Source organism: Trachemys scripta, chromosome 19, assembly GCF_013100865.1.
Source record: "Trachemys scripta elegans isolate TJP31775 chromosome 19, CAS_Tse_1.0, whole genome shotgun sequence".
Classification (NCBI taxonomy): Eukaryota; Metazoa; Chordata; order Testudines; family Emydidae; genus Trachemys; species Trachemys scripta.
In genome coordinates this window covers 11,103,483-11,122,228 of record NC_048316.1, presented here as the reverse complement: position 1 = coordinate 11,122,228, position 18,746 = coordinate 11,103,483, and the positions used below count along the sequence as shown (strand labels likewise).

The following is an 18,746-nucleotide window of genomic DNA, read 5'->3' as shown; positions in this document are numbered from 1 at the left end:
GGCTGCATCTGCACTTCCTGGATGAAATGTATGGTTCCTCTCTGCAGACCACATTCGGTGGTTTGAGAGAGAGAGGAAGGCACCATTATTAGGACCACGATAAGGAGGCATGATGAAAATAAATCCTCTTTACAGTCATAGGTGGGGGCTAGCTGGTTACATCATTGTTATAAATTTTTATTTCTTGGGCGAAGAACTTGACATATTAGCTCAGTTTCCCCTTTTATGCCTGCAGCCCTCACTGCTATGACCTCTCCAGGTCATTTTGATATTGGGTTCTGTCCTGCTGTGCTTTTTGCTACACCCTCTGATCTGGTGTCCCCTGTAAATTTGATCCTGATTGGATTTACACCTAAGAAAAACAGGGCAAAGTAAGACATGAAGTAGCCACAGCCACGCAGGTTGCAGAAAAGTATGTAGTTGGTCAAGGAAGCCTTTGCAAAAATCTACAGCAAGTCCTGGCTACACACTAGCAGGAAGTATCACCGCTTGAAGATGCTTCATCACTGTGACTGAAGCAATAGCAGATGAGTCATCAAACCATAGTGATGGGTGCCATAAAAGAACCTAGATAAATAGCTGGAGCACAAGGAAGCGATCCACAGAGTAATTTAAGAACCACTGCCTTAGATATGTGTCTCCAATCATTCAGCAGTCTAGTTTCAAACGATTACACTGGGAGTTATGGTATCCCAAATACCACGTACAACCCTGGGTACAGGGTTGCCCTCTATCACTAGTGAATGTGTCAGGCACAAGTATTCAACAACAGATGATCAAATGGGAAGATAAAGGAGCACTTGTTCCCCTCCCCCCCCCCAAGACTGTTATGGCTCAACAGGGCTATAATGAGATTACAAACCACGAGCCAAATCCTGCTCACCTTGCTCATGTTATAAACATACAACTGGAGCAGAGATTGTTTCTCACGGTGTTCATACAGTTCCCAGCACAATGGGACTCCAGATCTTGAATGAAGCATCTAGGTGCTACTAAGTATTAAGAATAGATGGGTAAGATTAGGGGAATTTCAGATAAAAATTGAAAAAACCCTGTCCACACAGAAAATATTTTATTGTTGGAAAACAATTCCCTGGCAGAACTATGCTTGACAACCATTTTCCAAGATAGTTGTGACTAGCACAGTTCAAGCTGCAGGGTACACCGGTGGGGCTAACAAATCAACTGCAGGTGAGTGCAACAAATGGGATTTTCTCATGCCCATTCAGTTAATGCCACTTCCTGCAATTCATCTGGCAAGATTTTTTGTACAATTGAATTCCTAGAACTTAAAATGCAGGCTGCTATTCCCAAGAGGATGCTTTCACTTGACACTAATCTCTTGCTAGTCATAGTGACATTTAATTGATAGTTGCCTTTGGCTGAAAGCCATTATGTGCCTTAACAGAAATAACCAACAAGTGCAAGGTATGCCTGTAAGAACACTGCACAAAGCTTTCGACACTTAGCAGGGTTTAGAGTGAAGAAAGGGTCATGATGACATGAACGGAGCACCATCAACAGCCTGCAGGCTCAGTTCTGTGGAGTTCTCAGGAGTCTTACGGATACTGGTTTGAAGAATATGTTAACAGTGGGAAGCTGTAATGAGGCCTTTGCTTGCCCTTGCAACAAATCAGCCAGAGACCTCTTCTGAGTGCAATCACCAGTGTCAGCTCCCACCACCTTCTATTTACAGTGTGCTCCAAACCAGCCACTTGGGGGACAGGTAGCTTCTCCAGCCAGCAGGAATGCACAGCCTTTGGCGGCAGCAGCTCCTCCCTTTCCTTTCTCTTCCCCCCCACTTCACTGCCTGCCTGCTTGCTAGCCTTATATAGCCCCGGCTAATGAGGCCGGCAGGTGCTTCTCTTCTAGCAATTAGGCATGGCATACTCAGCCAGCCCCAATTAATACTTCCTAATTGGAGCTGGGCTAACAGGGGCCTGGCTCAGGACCTCCTGGCTAGCATCCTGTTACAGAAGCAAACAGGGAGAGGCAAGCTTTGCACATGAATATAATCATTTTAAAAACCTAATTGTGAAAAAGCATTATCTTAAACCTCCACATAGCAGGGGAGCTAAAGCCAGAAGTGATGGCTTAGTGACTTTAGTATCAATCTTGAAATATTTAGAATCCTTGGAACCACTGGTTTGAATCCGTCCTAGATCAACTCAGCCCTTCTTTCCAAGGGAGGTATATGGAGCTCAAGATGGTAAAGGTAGAGAAAGAGTGAGTGCTTTAAAATAAGTCCTTTAGAACCAAGATCTTGCCTGTTCTGAATGGACATTAAAAATCTCATAGCACTTTAATTACCTCCCTCCATCATTGTGCAGTGTTGCTTTGCATTGATGGTTTGCCACCCTCCACCTATGAGGTGGGTGCATTTCAGGTGTTCTTTATCTATATGGTTAGTGAAGCTCTTAAGGCTCATGAACAATAAGAATACAAAATACGAATGGGGCATTAAATGTGTTCCACTACGTGTTTCTGGCCATCTGAGCTGAGAGAGGAAAAAGCAGGAAGAGAAGAAAACACCCCACAATACATTTAAGTGAGTTTATTTGCCTTCCTTGTAAGACACATACATACAAGTTATAAAAGTGCCCAGACAAACTCTAGCCAAATGCAGTATAAGTAAAGGGTTGCCATCAAGAGGAATGTCTCAGATCTACAGTATCTTGGCTTCCAGATGAAATATTTCCACTAGGCATTGTAGGATGAAGAGGACACGTTTCCTCCATGACCTGTCCAGTTAGTATGGATAAATTCCCCTGGTTTCGATAACAGTTCATAGGTATGAGCACCAAAGTAATCACGCTGTGCCTAGATGATGAAACACACAGGAACAACACAGTCAAATACCAATGTCACTGAGATGTTGCACCTTACATCCCACCTCTGTATGTAGGTATCTATTTAGGTTCTCATACCAAGCCCATTGCCATGGTGTCTGAGTGACACCCATTTTAAAAGAAATATATGTCTTGAATGTGAACACGTGATCTGTTATACGATAGCAAAAACATCAGAAAAGCAGATTCAGACTGGAGAACCCAAGCAGGAAGGTACGGGGGGAGAGAGGAGTAACCTGACCCCACAACATTTTATTGCTATCAAAGTGTGAGGTAATTTAAGATTTCAGGGTGCGAACCCAGGAATAACGCATAGAAGAGGTGGCAATACAAAAGAAAGGCTTTTGGCAGGTGATCCTTCACACACTGATGTGCTGCTGTTGTTTTTTTCCCCCTTGGGCTGAAATTTCAGCCTCACAGGTCTCAGTGTGGAGTCTCGGGTGCTTACCTGAATCAGGTTAGCTGGCAGCATCTCATGCCTGTACCCATCATAAAAGGAAAGTGCCGTAGTGAAGCAGGGCATAGGGATGCCAATCTGGACTCCAGTGCTGATCACACGTCGCCAGGAGTCCTGATGGAGAATAAAGAGAAAGAAGGAAACAGACTGCTTAGCCAGCAGCATGCAGGACTACAGCAGAGGTTACTGGTCTCTAGTCTAATGGCATGTTCCTATTGGCAATCATCACCCTGGATCAAGTGAGCAGATTTTCCTGCCAGTATACATAAACAAAAGCAGTCCAGAGTGCTGCCCAGCAAGACAGAATTGACAAACAAGACACACAGTATACACAATCAGATGTAAAACTCAGGCAGGAACTCTGCTCTTTCACATATGCAGGGAGAACAAATTCCAAAGAGAAGAATATAATAAGCAGAACACTGAGCAAATAAGGCGTTTTCAGTAATCCTAATGAAAGAGCGCACAGTGACTCCCTGAGGGCACAAGAGACTAGCACGTCGCTTCAGAAAGGTATGTGGACAATCTTTTGATTTAGTTGGGGATTGGTCCTGCTTTGAGAAGGGGTTGACTAGATGAGCTCCTGAGGTCCCTTCCAATTCTGATATTCTGTGATTTTGTCTCAATGTTAAATCTGATTTAGTAACGTGCATAGGATATTCAGCTTTAGTGAATGGAATTGAATCATAATAAAATGACTCAATTGGCCATACAGACACTCTGTTTATAGTTCTAACTGGACTCGTCTCCTGCCCAGATCAGAACACTTTATTTGGACAGTCCTCGGTCTAGTGAATGAAGAGCCTAGTACATTGCTGGTACTATGCTACTGCATACACTAATAGCAGAATTTTTTAGCTACAAAATTGTAATCCAAACTCTGTACAGCAGGCCCCTTCCAAGGTAAAAGGTATCGTCAGTGATGAGAATGAGGTTTCACCTTGTTAGACAAAAGACCAAAAAAAAATAATAAAAAAAAACAATTCTAGAACCACTGCTGCACTCCTGTCTGATGATTTCACATGAAAATGGAGTGGCAAACTTAAGAGTTTATGGTTGCTACTAATGGAACTCCCAGGATGAGGAACTAGTTGAATGGGTGTCAGCAAATTACATTTTAGAAACAGATGAGTCATAGTAGCTGCGCATGAATTAATGTGAATTATGGGCAAAGCTACAAAGAACTGAACATCTGTTTGCCAGTATATTACTTCTGGGGAAATCATATTAATACTTTGTGACACTCAAGGAGACGTGTGTTACATTTGACACTTTATGGCAAGTCTAGGAAGAGTTACCCTCTGCAGTACATCATCACCTCCAAGTCCTATAGTCTAGGAAGAGTTCAGTTCAGCTCTCAATACGTTTGGATATCAAAATTATAGGGTAGTAACTTTACCCATTACAGTCAAACTCACTCCCTTTTTTCCTTTATTTAGATGTAATACCTCCATCTTTCTGATGAGATGGAAATGAAATGTCTTGATTTCATGTGGGCATTTTACAACTGTGTGGGTGTTATCTTTGGCGTCCAGGCCAAATTCTAATTTGGATAATTAGATTTTGCCTCACTGTGGTTACAAATGGTGTAGTTTCACCTGGTTATGATTATGTTTCACTTCCTGTTCTAGGTTGCACATAGTGGTAGTGCTAAACAGCTGGCATGTCCCACCATGGAGATGCTGAATTTCAATGGTGGATGAGTGATTCCTAGATGCATACATTGTATTCACATGCACGCACACACATGCAATCCCAAAGCACTTTAGAATTACCTAAAGCTCTTTGGGATTAAGGATGTTACATAAAAAAGATATTTTAAAGACTCTTTCTCTGCCCTCTCTTTTTGGACCTAACCACATTGCAGAAGGGGTGTTTTGGGGTACAACTGGAATGTACTAGGTTTATAAATTGTTGCTTTTGCGCTCTCCCTTCTTCAGACACACCTGACAGTCCTCCACAGCCTTCTTAAAGAAGTCATCCAATAGCAGGTTCTGGAGATCAGGGTTTCGGTCAAAAGCATCTTTGATTTTCCCCAGGAATGCACTAAACAGGACAGACACAAAGCTGGAATTAGGTATCAGGGGTGGGAGCTGTGAATGGCCTAGAATCCAAGGGGCTAAGGACTGGGATTTGACAGGCAGCCAGAAAGGCACAGTGTTTACAGAACTCAACCAATCAACAGATTCCAAACACCAACACCTAGGGGCAAACAACAAAGTGAAAAAATGAAAAGGAGATCAGCAGTGGCTGAGCAACATATAAACTTGACATCAGGTTGCATGAGCTCCACTATTGACTTAGGCAGCAGCAGCCCAGTATCGTATTAACAGATAAAATACAGGAGATCTTCCACAGAGATCTCTGAGTGGGCCAGTCCAGCAAAGGGCAAACCAAACTGCTCTTTGGTCAGCATTCCCTGCCCCAATTGCTCTCTTACCTTCTGATGATGCAGCCTCCCCTCCACATCAATGCAATGCCACCGTAGTTAATTGTCCAGCCAAATTCTTTGGCTGCCTGTCTCAGCAGCATGAAGCCTTGAGCGTAGGAGATAATCTTGGAGGCATACAGTGCCTAGAAAGAGACAAATCAGATTTAGGGAAGCAGCCCACAAACTCTGATGGAAGAACTTTGCAATGTGACCCAAAAGCAGAGCACACAAGTCCCACCAAGGTCCATCTCAGGGGCAACACTCCAGTTATATGTAAGAAACTCATTTACTGGATTCCAAACGTTCCTAACTACTACCTCTGATGGTCTAAGCCTTTTCAATCTCACAGGTCAAAAGAATATAGTTGATCCAGGTCAATAGGTACTTGATAAATCTCTCTCCTATGCCGTTCGGACGGCTAACATCAAAATATCACTATTTTCTTGCGTTAGTGCTACCCTCATCTATTACTTGAAGAAAAAGATAGTCAAATTCTACTTAGTTTTAGTCAGGCTTGTGGTTTTGCTTGGGTTTGGGTTTTTTTGGGTGCATCTATTCCAGTAGTTTCCCCCAGAATGTATGGGTACCACAGAAAAGGAGACTGCTAAAAGAGCAAGTAAGCACTCTTCACTTAATCTGGAACACACACATACATCTTTTTGTCTCCTTTTATTCCCTGAGCCTTTTGCCAGGCAGATTTTCCTGCAAGAATAAATATTTGGCACTTCTCTAGCACATTCCATCTGAGAAGCTCAATGGGCTCTACCAGTGTTAATAAATGTAGCCTCTGCAATGGGCAGAAAGTGAAATACCATCTCCATTGTAGAGATAGGGAAATGGAGACACAAAGGTAATGTGAATTGCCCAAGATCACACACTGAGTTAGTGACTAGACTAGGAAGGGCAACTGGTTCCCAGTCTTGTGCCTGTATCACCCTTCATCCCAACTGGGATCTTTCTCTGGTCCATGAACAAGTTCCCCATTAACCATATTTTACTGCATCTCAGTTGGCACACAGTGGGAGAAATGGGCAAGATATGACAGGAGCTGGTCCAGGGCAGGCTCCAATGGCTGGAGACAGGGAGAGCACAAGAGCGCAGCCAGCATGTGTCCCATTCAGAATTCCCGGCTCACAGCATCCAAGCTCACTTTGTCCCTGCAGCTCTAATGCAGAGCTCTGGCTAGGAGCCCTGACTCACCTTGCGAATATCTTCCAGAAATGCCTTCTTGTTCCCACTGAACTGAGTCATTTTGGGCCCGTCCAACCGTTTGCTGGCCTGTACCCTCTCATCCTTGAGGGAAGACAAGCACCGTGCAAAGACAGCCTCACCTTTACTCAGAGAAGGAAAGAGAAGACATTTAGCAAGCACAAGCCAAACAATGAGGTCTTTCTAGCCTATCGCATGCAGAGCCAAGGCATGGGGACAGGTGTTTATAGAGATGGGATGACAGCAGCAGGCCACATTGCCATGCAAGGAAGGTCAGGTTTATGAATGACAGAGGACTCCCACTGGCCACACCAAAGGGAATTTCCTCGGTCTACAGGAAGAGGACCTTTTATCGAGCACCTCTTGACAGCTGATTCACAGTGTGGGGCTGAGTCTCCACAATCTAATCTAGCCAGAGAACTCTTGTTCAATAGAGGATCCTAAGAAATGGAGAGGGGAGGATCTAAAAATAGCAGAAAGTGAGGGGTGGAGGAGGAGAGAGAGTGAGAGTGGGGAATAGCCCACACCCTGAGATCTGGAGAGTCCAAGGAAAGAAAGGTGGCTTCCAAGGCACCATTTACTTAGGTTTTTGGATGAATTATCTGAATGTCAGGAAGGAGGAATCGATCAGCCAGAAACACAGCCACCGGGCTAGAGCAGTTTTGGGCAGCATTGCTTGGCCTGACTGAGTGTTCTTAAAACAACATAAGGCATCTACTATGTTGCAGGGGTCCTGGACAGAAATAATCAATGTTTCCTTATTTGTGAAAGGAACTTCAATCTTTTGGTCTTAGTTTCCTTCATCCATAAAATACAGACAATTTTGTATCGCAGTGTATCTTAGGGAGAGGTGGGGTTAGGAGACTAAAGAAATATTTGCACAGTGCTTTGAAGGTGAGAAGCACTTACACAAATACCAAGTATGATGCACATTAATTGGAGATGCTTTTCTAGGAAATCCTCAGCACACACAAAAATGCTGCAGACAAACATTACAAATAAATCTACTTCATAGGGGAAGTGAAAAATTTTTATCTGTTAAGACCTTAGTTCTGGCAGTCAGAGGCCCATGCAAGATTCGAACAACATCACTAAGCAAGCTAGGGAGCTGCATTCCTCAGAGTGCTGTAGAAGCAAGCAATATCATCAACTCTTGCATGGAAGCCAGAACCCTGAATTCTTGTTCTGGCAGACAGATAAAGGCAAAACTAACTCACAGATATGTTATTTTAAAGTGTATTAATTTGTAATTTAAATCTGTACAGATATTCAGGGAAGGAACTGGGAATTTAAACAGTTTCCTTTACTTTTTAGCATTTGAGGTCTTTCAGGGGACTGACAGAAATATGAAATCATATAAGACTTTTCTTCTTCCTTTCCAATGAATCTCTGGTTACAAAAAAGTCTTTCTTTCATACTCCTGTGAATGAGTCATAGGTTTGCACAGGACTTCCCTGTCGTAGGTTATCATACTTTATCGTAATCAGAACTAGCCACTCCTTTTCATTCTTGCCCAACCCGTTTCCTTCTGCTTTATTGTGGAGGGAGCATGACTCTGCTATTGCAGGGAGGAAGTTGCAAGTCACCCTGATGAAAGGAGAAAGATGTAGCAACTGCACTAAGAATGTCCAGTATTTGCACAGGGGTTGTTGTGAAGCACTAACTCCACAAGCCACTCCTGCAGCACAGAATTATATTTGGGAAATGCCTTCACCCTTGATCCTTGCAAAAGCAGGAGCCCAAGCAAGGGAACTTTACCAACCAAATGGAGGACGCAACAATTTAAAAGTAAACAAATCCCTGAGAGTTTTAAAGCTCTGCTACAATATTTAAATTATTCAGCAAATAGCAGCCTCAGCCCTACTTCGTAAAAATGTTTTTTGTTGCAGTGCAGCCAATCTTCTCTGGATTCAGCTGGTCACAGAGGGAGGGATCAATACGATTTATCTTCTAAAACAAGGGGGCTTAGCAAAACAACAGGGGAGAGAAAAGGAGGTGGGAAAAAGAGCAGGAAAAATAAAGCGAACTCTGACAACAGATGGAACTTCCCAAAGTTAAAGTCCACACTAGAGCTTGTAGCATGAATTTAAAACACATCTGTAACATAGTTTGGGTGTCTACCGCTAACACACCTGCAATTTCACAGCTGTGTTCAGAAACTATGCTAGAGACAACCATCAGTGGTAGGTGGGTAATTATGTGTGTATGTGGGTGGTTACTTTTCAGGCACAATTTAGGGGCCTGACCCAAAACCTACTGAAGTCAATGAAAAGATTCCCACTGACTTGAATGGGCTTTGAGTCAGACCCTAAGCTAACCAAAGCAGTTTAAAGAAAATTCTGTTCACATTGCATAGAGAAACCATGCAAACAATCATCATGTTGGAACACAGATGGCAACTATGCTTCTTACAGATAAATGCTCAAAATCCATTTTCAAAGACAGATGGGGGGGTTAGTGCTGTTCAAGCCATAGTGCAGACAAGGCCTAAGTGTCCTGTCTAGTCAGATCGATACTGTGTCATTCGAGTTCTGCTAAAACTATAACATGGAAACAGGGGAGAAGAAAGTTACATGGATGGTGGAAAAATAATTCCTACATCTTCAGGGAGATGCAAGTTCTTCTAAAGCTATAGCAGAAATAAGAGTTTCTTATTCCACACATTTTCAAGGCTGTGATATGACTCGGCATCAGGCACCGGGGGAGCATAGATTACTGAGAACAGGGCTGAACCAAACTAGAGTGATAAATATTAAAAACCCCCTCCCACATCTTGGTCTGGTATTGAGTCACCACCAGCTAAGGAACTAAATACCATGGGGGTGGAGGGAAAAAGAGGTGTTGACAGTACAAGTGGGACATATGATTAGGGAGAACTCCCACAGAAGGTAAGCAAAGAGCAGGGAGTAGTTTGCCCTACTGTCAAAGGGCAAAAGAGCCTTAACTGTTAGATCAGGGATAACAGAGACAGAATCACCTTCATCATGGGCTTATCCCCTCTACTGCTAAGTGTTCCATGGCTAACATAATGTTAGACTAGTAGAACAAGAGACAGTAATATCAGACAGACTGACAAGTCAGTTACCGATGAGTGTGACAGGAACTCCATATTCCAGGGCCGAGATGGCTGTCCACTTCCCAGTGCCTTTTTGACCTGCGCTGTCCTTGATCTTTGGGAGCAGGTGTTTGCCATCAGAGTCCCTGAACTTGAAGATGTTGGCTGTGATTTCAATCAGGAAAGAGTCCAGCTCTGTCTTATTCCATTCTCCAAACACCTTGATGGGGAAACCAACAATGGGATTGCAAGAGGGATACTCACTTGAATTCAAATTACTGGCACCCCTTCAAACACACTGACAATCTTAGCCCATTTGTCAGGCAACTACTTAACAGCTCAGAAGAGGAACTAGCATGTCCCCATGTCAGAGGTACCCCAGGTGCATGGAGCTGCAAAGCAGCCATCTCCAAACAGAAACATACAGGCATATTCTGGCCTGATACTACAATCTTGAGCCATACAGGGAGTGGAAACGCCTCATTCCATGACACCACACTCTTGGCACTTTGACTATTTATGGCTCATCCCAAGATTAATCGGGACTCTATAAGGATTATCTACCTACATTATTGAATCCCACCCTGCTTTAAGGGATTTCTGTGACCTACATTATTGGCTTATGTGGAGGAAGTTCATTAGCTTCTTCAGCCCAAGTCAAGGAACAAGGGAACAACAAGTAGAAACACTTCAAATCCCACCAAGACAGATTCTTTCCCAGGGCAGGAGGCACATGGGGAATGAAAGATCTGTGGCAATGGTCTAAAAGTGTTCAAGGTTTAAGACCCACCTCAGTTGGTGCCCATGGACATTGCCCCACTGGCCCTAGCAGAAGATCTGGTAGAGGATTCTACTAGAGACATTAGCTATGCTCCATCCTAATTGCCTTCAAAGCAGAGCAGTCACCTACTAGGTCTCAGGGCAGAGGTGAAACAGATGGGGGGGGGGGAGAGAAGAAAGGCTGTGGCTCACCGTTGCCATCTCATCATGTTCCATGCCCAGTATATCCTTCATCAGGTGGTAGGCCTCACAGATCAGCTGCATGTCTCCATATTCAATCCCATTGTGCACCATCTTCACAAAGTGCCCAGCACCTTCTTCTCCTACCTGCCAAAGGGACATCACAGGGTGCCTTCAGACACACTGCTGCCACCGCTACTAAATACATGCCCATAGTTTCCCTTTGCTTAGTATGGCTTTGTGAGTTTAGTACTGGGGAAAGGCAGCCTGGACACACCAAACGTCTGTTTGTGTGTAGATACTGCGTGGCAGCTTCCCTCACATCGCTCCAGCAATGTGCCCCACCTGGGATGACAGAGGAGTTCATTCTCTACAACCAATTCCTTCCTTGATCTCTGCTGAAACTGTTAAAAAGGGAAATATCTGTGATGGTGGCTTCAGTGCTGTGGACATGGGTCCATGTGGACAGACAGCATGTGAAGAGTGAAGTACTACAGAACAGCAAATCTGTACTGGGTGCAGCAGTCTGAAGGATCAATGCAAAAAGTAGCCCTGCTTTGTTAAACGATACATTTGTAGTTTGTGTGACGTGCGCACACGCACACACACACACACACAGAGATTTCAGTGGCCTAAACACCCAAGCGATGGATCTAATCACATTCCAAGATCTATCAATGTCTGTCAGTACTTGCCCAGTCACAACAGGGTTCCCCAGTGTTCACTTTAGCAGCAACGCTTTGAAATATCTTCTTGATGTGAGGCCTATGGAGAGGAATGATATAATTCAGCAGCCAGACAGAAACATTACAAGAGAAAATTTATCCATGTCGTACTGCCATTGTAACTCACCCCCAGACCAGATGGGAAGAGGGGACTTGGCTACCAGACATCTCCATCAAAATCAAGATAAAGGCAAAATGCCTCAAGAATTAGCCACCCCATGCAGGAAACAGCAAACCGCACAAGCTGTGCATTTATACAGCGCCTTGTAGAGGAGGCCGTCAATGCACTTCACAAAGGTGGCAACTATTATCCCCTCTATTTTGCAGATGGGGAAGCTGAGGCAGAGATAGATTAAATGCCATGCCCAAAGTCATATAATATATAAGTCAGTGGCAGAGCCTGAACGGAACCCAGATTCTTTGGCTTGCAGCCCTACACATTAACCACAACATCAGTCTTAGCTGCTTTGGAAGGGGAGAGGTAGGAGGCTTAATGAACGTTAACTAGGAGATTCTGCCAAGCAAATGATATGGTATGAAAGAACACTGAGTCAGGAGTGGGTGAAAGGAGCCACCTGAGAGGAGCATGAACATAGAACGGGGTGCAGGAAGAGAGGAGGCCAGAGTTCTAGGTGGGGATGGAAGAAAGGAGCAGCCTTTATCCACATGTTTAAGATTAAAAGAAAAGCGGAGATTACTTTTGTCATTGCCAACTTGGCACCATCAAGTTGGAACAGGCTGATCTGAGAGGTAAAGCTGGTGCGAAGCGACAGGACTTTTCAGTTTCTAAAGCTGTCTTTTCCTTGAGCCAAGAATAGGCCCAGAAAACAAAATGTCTCTCCAGACATACAGGAAAAAAATCACCAGGCACAGATCCCCAAACCGTTATTGCTGTACAGCCCCTTCCAGTGACCTGGGGGGTGGGAGAAGGAGCTGGATCGAGAGCCATGTTTGTGTGCAAGAATTCATGCATCCTAGAACAGTTCGGAGACTGAAGAGCCAACTAAGCCTCCTTTAAGCTATGAGTCACTGCAGCAGCTCCTGTTGCTACCCGTGTTATAACTAGCAATTTCTCAGCTGGTACGGAGTCCCAAAAGAGTCAAATAAAGGTCTCTGGTATCTCTGGTCAGGTTCCCCATTCTCCTCTCCCCATGACTATGCCTTGTACGGTTGGTGCCTCCATCTGCACACCACTGAGAAGAAAACTGGGTAAGTCTTGACTGCCATGAACAGCCAGGACTGCCTGTGACCTCAGCTGGGCTGAGAAGTCCTGAGCCCCCAGGAAACATTAACTGTCTCTTGATATAGACACACCCCACCCTCATCAGTACCCTCTGTTCCCAACACCCAGAGAAGACTTCGTTATTACATGACCAGTCTACAAGAGGAGCTGGTGGGAATGGGAGGGCTGATACTTACCAAGCCTCTTTGTCTCCTCCTGGCATGAGCGAGGGTCCGTACCTGGCACCCTCCTCTCCCCCACTAACACCGCTTCCTACAAACAAGATGCCCTTTTCCCGGAGTTCTTTACAGCGCCGCTGAATGGGAGAGAGAGAAATAGTATTCAACAAAAGCTTTTCTGAAACAGAGGAGGGGGAATCCTTCATTTTACTTCAAACGCTCATGGGGTCAGGACAGAGCCAGGACAGAGATGGCACCATTTGGGCCCAAAAATAATTTTTTCAGTTCTGCTTTGGTCATGGCAAATGTGGCATCAAAGAGGAACATACACACAGGCTGCACTTTGAACATTAGGAAACTTCCCCTTGCTCCCCCACTGACATGGGTCCTTGCAAAGAGAAGATAAGGACTTAGCCCCCTGTGTGTGAAAATGTCACATGTTGGCAAATGGAATGCAGGGCTTGTAAAGGCTCAGAGCCTTAGATGCTAGGTGATACGTGCTGTGTGCAAAGGTATGGGGATGCGTGGGGAGGATCAACCCCAAGAGGAGCCAATGAGCTCATTAGACAGAGAGAAAGAGAACACTCCATCATGAACACTGATGTTCTCTCCATGGGAGAGTGACATAGTCTAGTAACTTAGCTCAGGACTAGGAGCCAGAAACTCCTGAATATTAATCCTGAATCTGACACTGGTTTCTTCTGTGACTTTGGCCAAGTCACAAGCTCTCTGCCTTGATTTCTTTATCTGGGATGATAATATCAACATTCCTCTTGGGGCATCGTGAGGATTAATCCATGTTTGTGAGGTGCTCTAAGATACCCAGGTGAAATATACTATAGACATGACATTATCATTAGCTTGTTTAACAGGCCTCTGTTATTCCACAAACAAGGCAACAGGAACAACTGACTCAATGCATGTCAGGTATTCATTACCGGCACAGCCATCTCTTGACACACAGCAGTTTTATCCAAGTGAATTATTCCTGTACTATTCCCATGCTCATGGGATACATGGCCAGTGGAATGACACCAATATTGCCTATTAGCATATATTCTATGACCTCATGTTCCTGTCAGGCAACAGGTCTGCTATAAGCATCCTGGCTTCCTCAACTCTCCTTGACAATGTTTGAGACCCTGGAGTGCCAGAGATTAGAACAGATGCATTTTCAAAGGGGCTTTGTTCTAATGAGGCCAGTGTTTTTACTGCTGTATTTCTGGACACAAACATACACCTTTCACGGGTCTGCTCCTACAATAAGGACCTAGCAACCCTAAAATAGCTCTTTAACAGGTCTGTCAGTAAGGGGGCTCCACTGCAGACAGAATTTGGTTTGGTTCCCCCCCCGCCCACAGGAGAGTAAAAGGCATCCATGTATACAGCAGTCCTGGTTCACCCATTTCTGGGAGGAAAGAACCACTGTCAGGGCATTCTCAGCCCATTCACCTAGAGGAAGGGGTCTAGAAGGCAGCATCAGGCTTACCGTGGTGTCCCTGTACTCTGAATTCCCTCCATCAATTATGATGTCTCCAGCTTCCAGCAATGGCACCTGCAACCAGAAAAGAAAAAATAAAATCAATCGGCATTATTATTTGGTCCATATAGGAAAAACTTAGAATTGACCTGCAGCTGAGATGCCTGAAAGGTCAAAGTGAACTCATCAGAACCTGTTCTGGATGGTATTGCCTTAATCACAAGCAACCCCCCTTTTAGGGGCCAGATTTATTAAAGGCTCATCACTAGATTGGGCTCCTCAACAACAGAATCCAAAGGATAAAACAAGGGGTGGGTTGTGTGAGAGTGTGTTTTCCCCATCTATAAAGCAGAGACATCACCATATCTACCTGGGAGTAATTAGTGTCTGTAAAGTTCTTTGAGATGTGTCTAGCAACCATACCTTTATTTTAAGGCATTCTTCTAACTGATTTTAATCTCCTCGGGTTCTCATATGCAAGTGACTTTAAGCAATGCCAAGTCAGCAGTCTATGAGACTGTCTCTGCAACAATGGGAAAATGGAGCTGGCATGGGGGCAGCAAAGAACAAGGGGCCAATAGCAGCTAGGAAGGAAACTATCCTCACCAGACTTTTGATGAAGTCATCCACCGCACTTCCAGCTTTCACCAGCAAGATGATCCGACGGGGCTTTTTCAGCTTAGAGACCATCTCTTGCAGACTGTGAGCCCCAATCACTTTGGTTCCCTTGGCCTCATTGGCCAGAAAAGCATCCACTTTGGACACCGTCCTGTTAAACGCACAGACCTGGGAAAGCAAGAAACCCTGTCTGTGACACCTCCTAATGTGATGATGTCCATATCAATCAATAGTCAGCTAGCTCCAGCATTATACACTTCTCTCCTGCTTCTGCCCTACAAGAAGCCAAGTGTCAGTGCTACTCCTGCAGCTTTGCTGTATGTCTCTGCATTGGGTTCAATCATGAATGGATGTTCCAAGTGCAATTGCAGCTCCCGAAGGATAGATTGATGTCTAACAAATCCATGTGTGATCTCAATTCCTGGCTAGACACAGATGAGTACAGCCCTCTCCTCCAATTCCCTTCCTTTACGAGCAGCAAAGGATGTGATAAAAGGCAAAGAATCTGAACTCAGGACACTGTTCATGTACACCACCTCCCACACAAATTAAAATGCCCAGCTGCTGCTCTTGGACAGTAGGGATTCAGCCCTTGGGATTGACAAATAATTCCCCAATTTCCTTCACTCACCACAAAGCCATGGTCGTTCATGTTTAAAATCAGGTTCTGACCCATTACGGCCAGTCCAATCAAAGCAATGTCAGCTCTGAAAAGTAGAACAACAACATCAATATCAGAAAGATTCCAACTGTCATTAACAATGATCCTTTCATGGTCTACCAGGCTATTTTGGTCTCCTGCACTGTTCAGTGAACCTGTGCTGGTGAGAGTGTACATATATACTCCCTGCTCTTACATACACTATAGAGCACTCTATATTACATTGTGAGCCCACAGGATTAACGGATTCTGGTCTCAGGCAGAGACAGTGGAGTGGTGAACACAGCAGAGCTCTCCAAAGTGCATACCAAGTGATCTTGAGCTGCCAGGATCCCTTCCCAACTACCAAGGCAAACAAGCCCTGGAAGGAAGAGAGAAGGAAAATACCCCACCACACACACACACACCCCCCAGCAACTAGAGAGGAGGGGCAAGAGGTGATACCGTGCCAAATGCAGTCAGAGTGAGCAGCCCAATACCCCAACACAGAGCTTGAGTGCTCACACTGTGGCAGTGCAGCCCCAACCAATGGCACCGTATCACAACATCTGGACATCACTTCACATTTCTGTATTTTGCTGCATCTCCAACAGGTGCCAAGGAGGCTCTTCAAGGCTGGTATCACTGCCCCGGCAGGGGGTGGAGGAGGGAATGAAGTAGTGCTGGAGACTGATTTAAAGAGAGATAATGGGGACATAAGGGACCGATACAAGGAGAAACACAGCTCCCATCCCTGTTTCAGGATGACAGGACAATCAATACCACAGATGTCATTTTCACAAGGTCAGGGCTCCACGCCCAGCAGCACCTGGATTTTGCCTCAGGCCTCTGACAAAGCATATCAGTCCACTTTAACTGACAGAAATCCAGCTCACTGAGCCACTTGGTTATCATGTCCTCTCTCCCCAAAGTCTTGTGGTTTACAGCACAGGATGCTGAAGAAAGAAGTTGGGAGGAACTACCAGAGCCACCAACTTCCCCAAGCTCTGCAAGGTAGAGATGAGCTACCTTATACAGAGAGAGACTTCTGTGCAGCAGTCTTCATATGAATGATGTCTGCCCTATCCCCTCTTCACTCTGCCAGGAATCTTCTCTCTCTTTCACATCAGCTTGATGGTTCACCTGATTATCCATTTGTTTTGGGAGTTATCCTGCCCCCCGCTCTGACCTCTGAGGCTGATAATTAAAGGCTGTACTGTATATTCTAGAGAAAGATCAGTGAGGGAGGACATTTGTCTCCAAGCTCAGGACCCTGAAATACTCAACATTTCAGACAGGAGAGTAGTTCTGCCCCAGCACAGATTCACAACCTGTCTTTCACCTTCTGTTCATGCTTTTAAATTCCTTTGCCCTGTACAGGTCCATCTGTAACCTGACAATTTCCAGTAGGAGTTACCAATAGGACATATATTTGGCAACACTTTTCCGGCGAGTAATGTTTCTCAACTTATTAAGTCAAGAAGAAAAAAGAAAGGTGAAATAATTAACGAGAATTTCAGCCAGAGGCTACAAAGCAACTGCATATTTTCTGACTATTTGCATATGCAGCTGGATGACAAACTGAATTAGTAAGTAACTGACTATTGTGTTAGCATGAAGCTTGAGTCCCACTAAGGAAGTCACTGAAGGCAACAATCCAGCTCTCATCAAATTCTGATGCCCTCTCACCTGAGAGCGCTAAGCAGAACTCTTCACTGCCACCCCCCTCAATCCTACCCAAGAGTGGCCCATGGGCATTACTATGGGATGGTCAAAATGAGCCCAGAAAGGCTCAGGTCAAAGTCTGAGCAAGGTGGTTCCAGTCTCCTGGGGGGCGGGGCAGACGGGAGATCCTCCTCTCAGCCCCAAGGAAAAAACCTTACTCCCAGACTTTAAGGCCAGAAAGGACTGTTTGTCTTCCCCTAGTCCAGTGGTTTTCAACCTGTGACCCATGGACCCCAGGGGGTCTGCGGCTATGTCCAAGATTTCCAAAGGGGCCCGCACCTCCATTTGGAACTTTTTAGGGGTCCACAAATGAAAAAGTTGAAACCCATTGACCTGGTCTAACCTCCTGCACACGAACCTTCCCCTCCCCCCTTCAACCATCCGGTTCCCCACTTCTGAGCCAGCCAGAAAGCAACCGTGCAAGGTCGGCATCCTCGTACTCTGCCCGCCTGGTCATTCCCAGGGGCCGGGGCCTCGCCACCGAGAGGACCAGCCAGCCCAGCGCGCTTCAGGTCAAGGCCACGCACTACCCCGGCGCAGCCAGACACAGCCCGAGCGCCCCCGCCCGCCTGGGTGTCAGGCGGCTACCGCGCCAGCCGCCCTGGCCCGCTCCCCGCAGCCCGCCCGCGGGACTCACTGTGCCATGGCGGCGGCGACTCCCTTCGCTGGGCCGGTGGGTGACTGAGCAGACAGCGGCGCGGCCGGACCAGCTGTACTCGCCCAGCTCCGCTCCCATTGGCCCAAGGCCGCTTCCGCCTCTCGGGGCGGGGGGGGGCGGGACTTAGGGGCTCGTCCCCGCCTACTTCCGCCCCATCTATGGGCTGATGGCTCAGACAGGCCCAGCAGAGCGCCGATCTCATCGCCCTTTATTGGGGCGGGGTCCGCCTCCAAGGCCTAAGAGCAAGGGGGTGGTAAGCAGGAGCCAGTTAGTCCAGGCAGCTGGGCAGGTCTCCTTTATGCAAAATGCAGCACAGCCCACCTTCAGAGAGGGGCTATGGGTACCACTATAGAAATCCAACTTGGTTCAGGGTCTGGGAGTGAGGTAAGGTGCAGGAGAGGGTTCCAACCTGGGGTAGGGGGCTCCGGGTCTAGGCTCCAGCCAGGTTGTGCTTACCTCAGGTGGCTCCCAGTCTGTGGTGCACTGGAGCTAAGGCAGGCTCCCTGCCTGCTCTGGTTCCATGCTGCTCCTGGAAGCG

At 45.8% G+C, this 18,746-nt stretch overlaps 1 protein-coding gene across 1 annotated transcript; it reads right to left on the bottom strand.

Annotated features, from left to right (window-relative positions):
• Positions 1 to 2,539: 2,539 nt before the first annotated feature.
• On the bottom strand, positions 2,540 to 18,312 carry PGD (phosphogluconate dehydrogenase). The gene is made up of 13 exons (XM_034753479.1): positions 18,188 to 18,312; positions 15,817 to 15,892; positions 15,174 to 15,353; positions 14,577 to 14,642; positions 13,106 to 13,224; positions 11,657 to 11,726; positions 10,974 to 11,108; positions 10,032 to 10,221; positions 6,938 to 7,068; positions 5,747 to 5,880; positions 5,253 to 5,352; positions 3,298 to 3,420; positions 2,540 to 2,820 (listed from the first exon to the last, which is right to left on the bottom strand). The coding sequence occupies exons 1-13, from the start codon at positions 18,193 to 18,195 to the stop codon at positions 2,701 to 2,703; spliced, it is 1,452 nt and encodes a 483-aa protein (XP_034609370.1). The 5' UTR covers positions 18,196 to 18,312; the 3' UTR covers positions 2,540 to 2,700.
• Between the last annotated feature and the right edge of the window lie 434 nt (positions 18,313 to 18,746).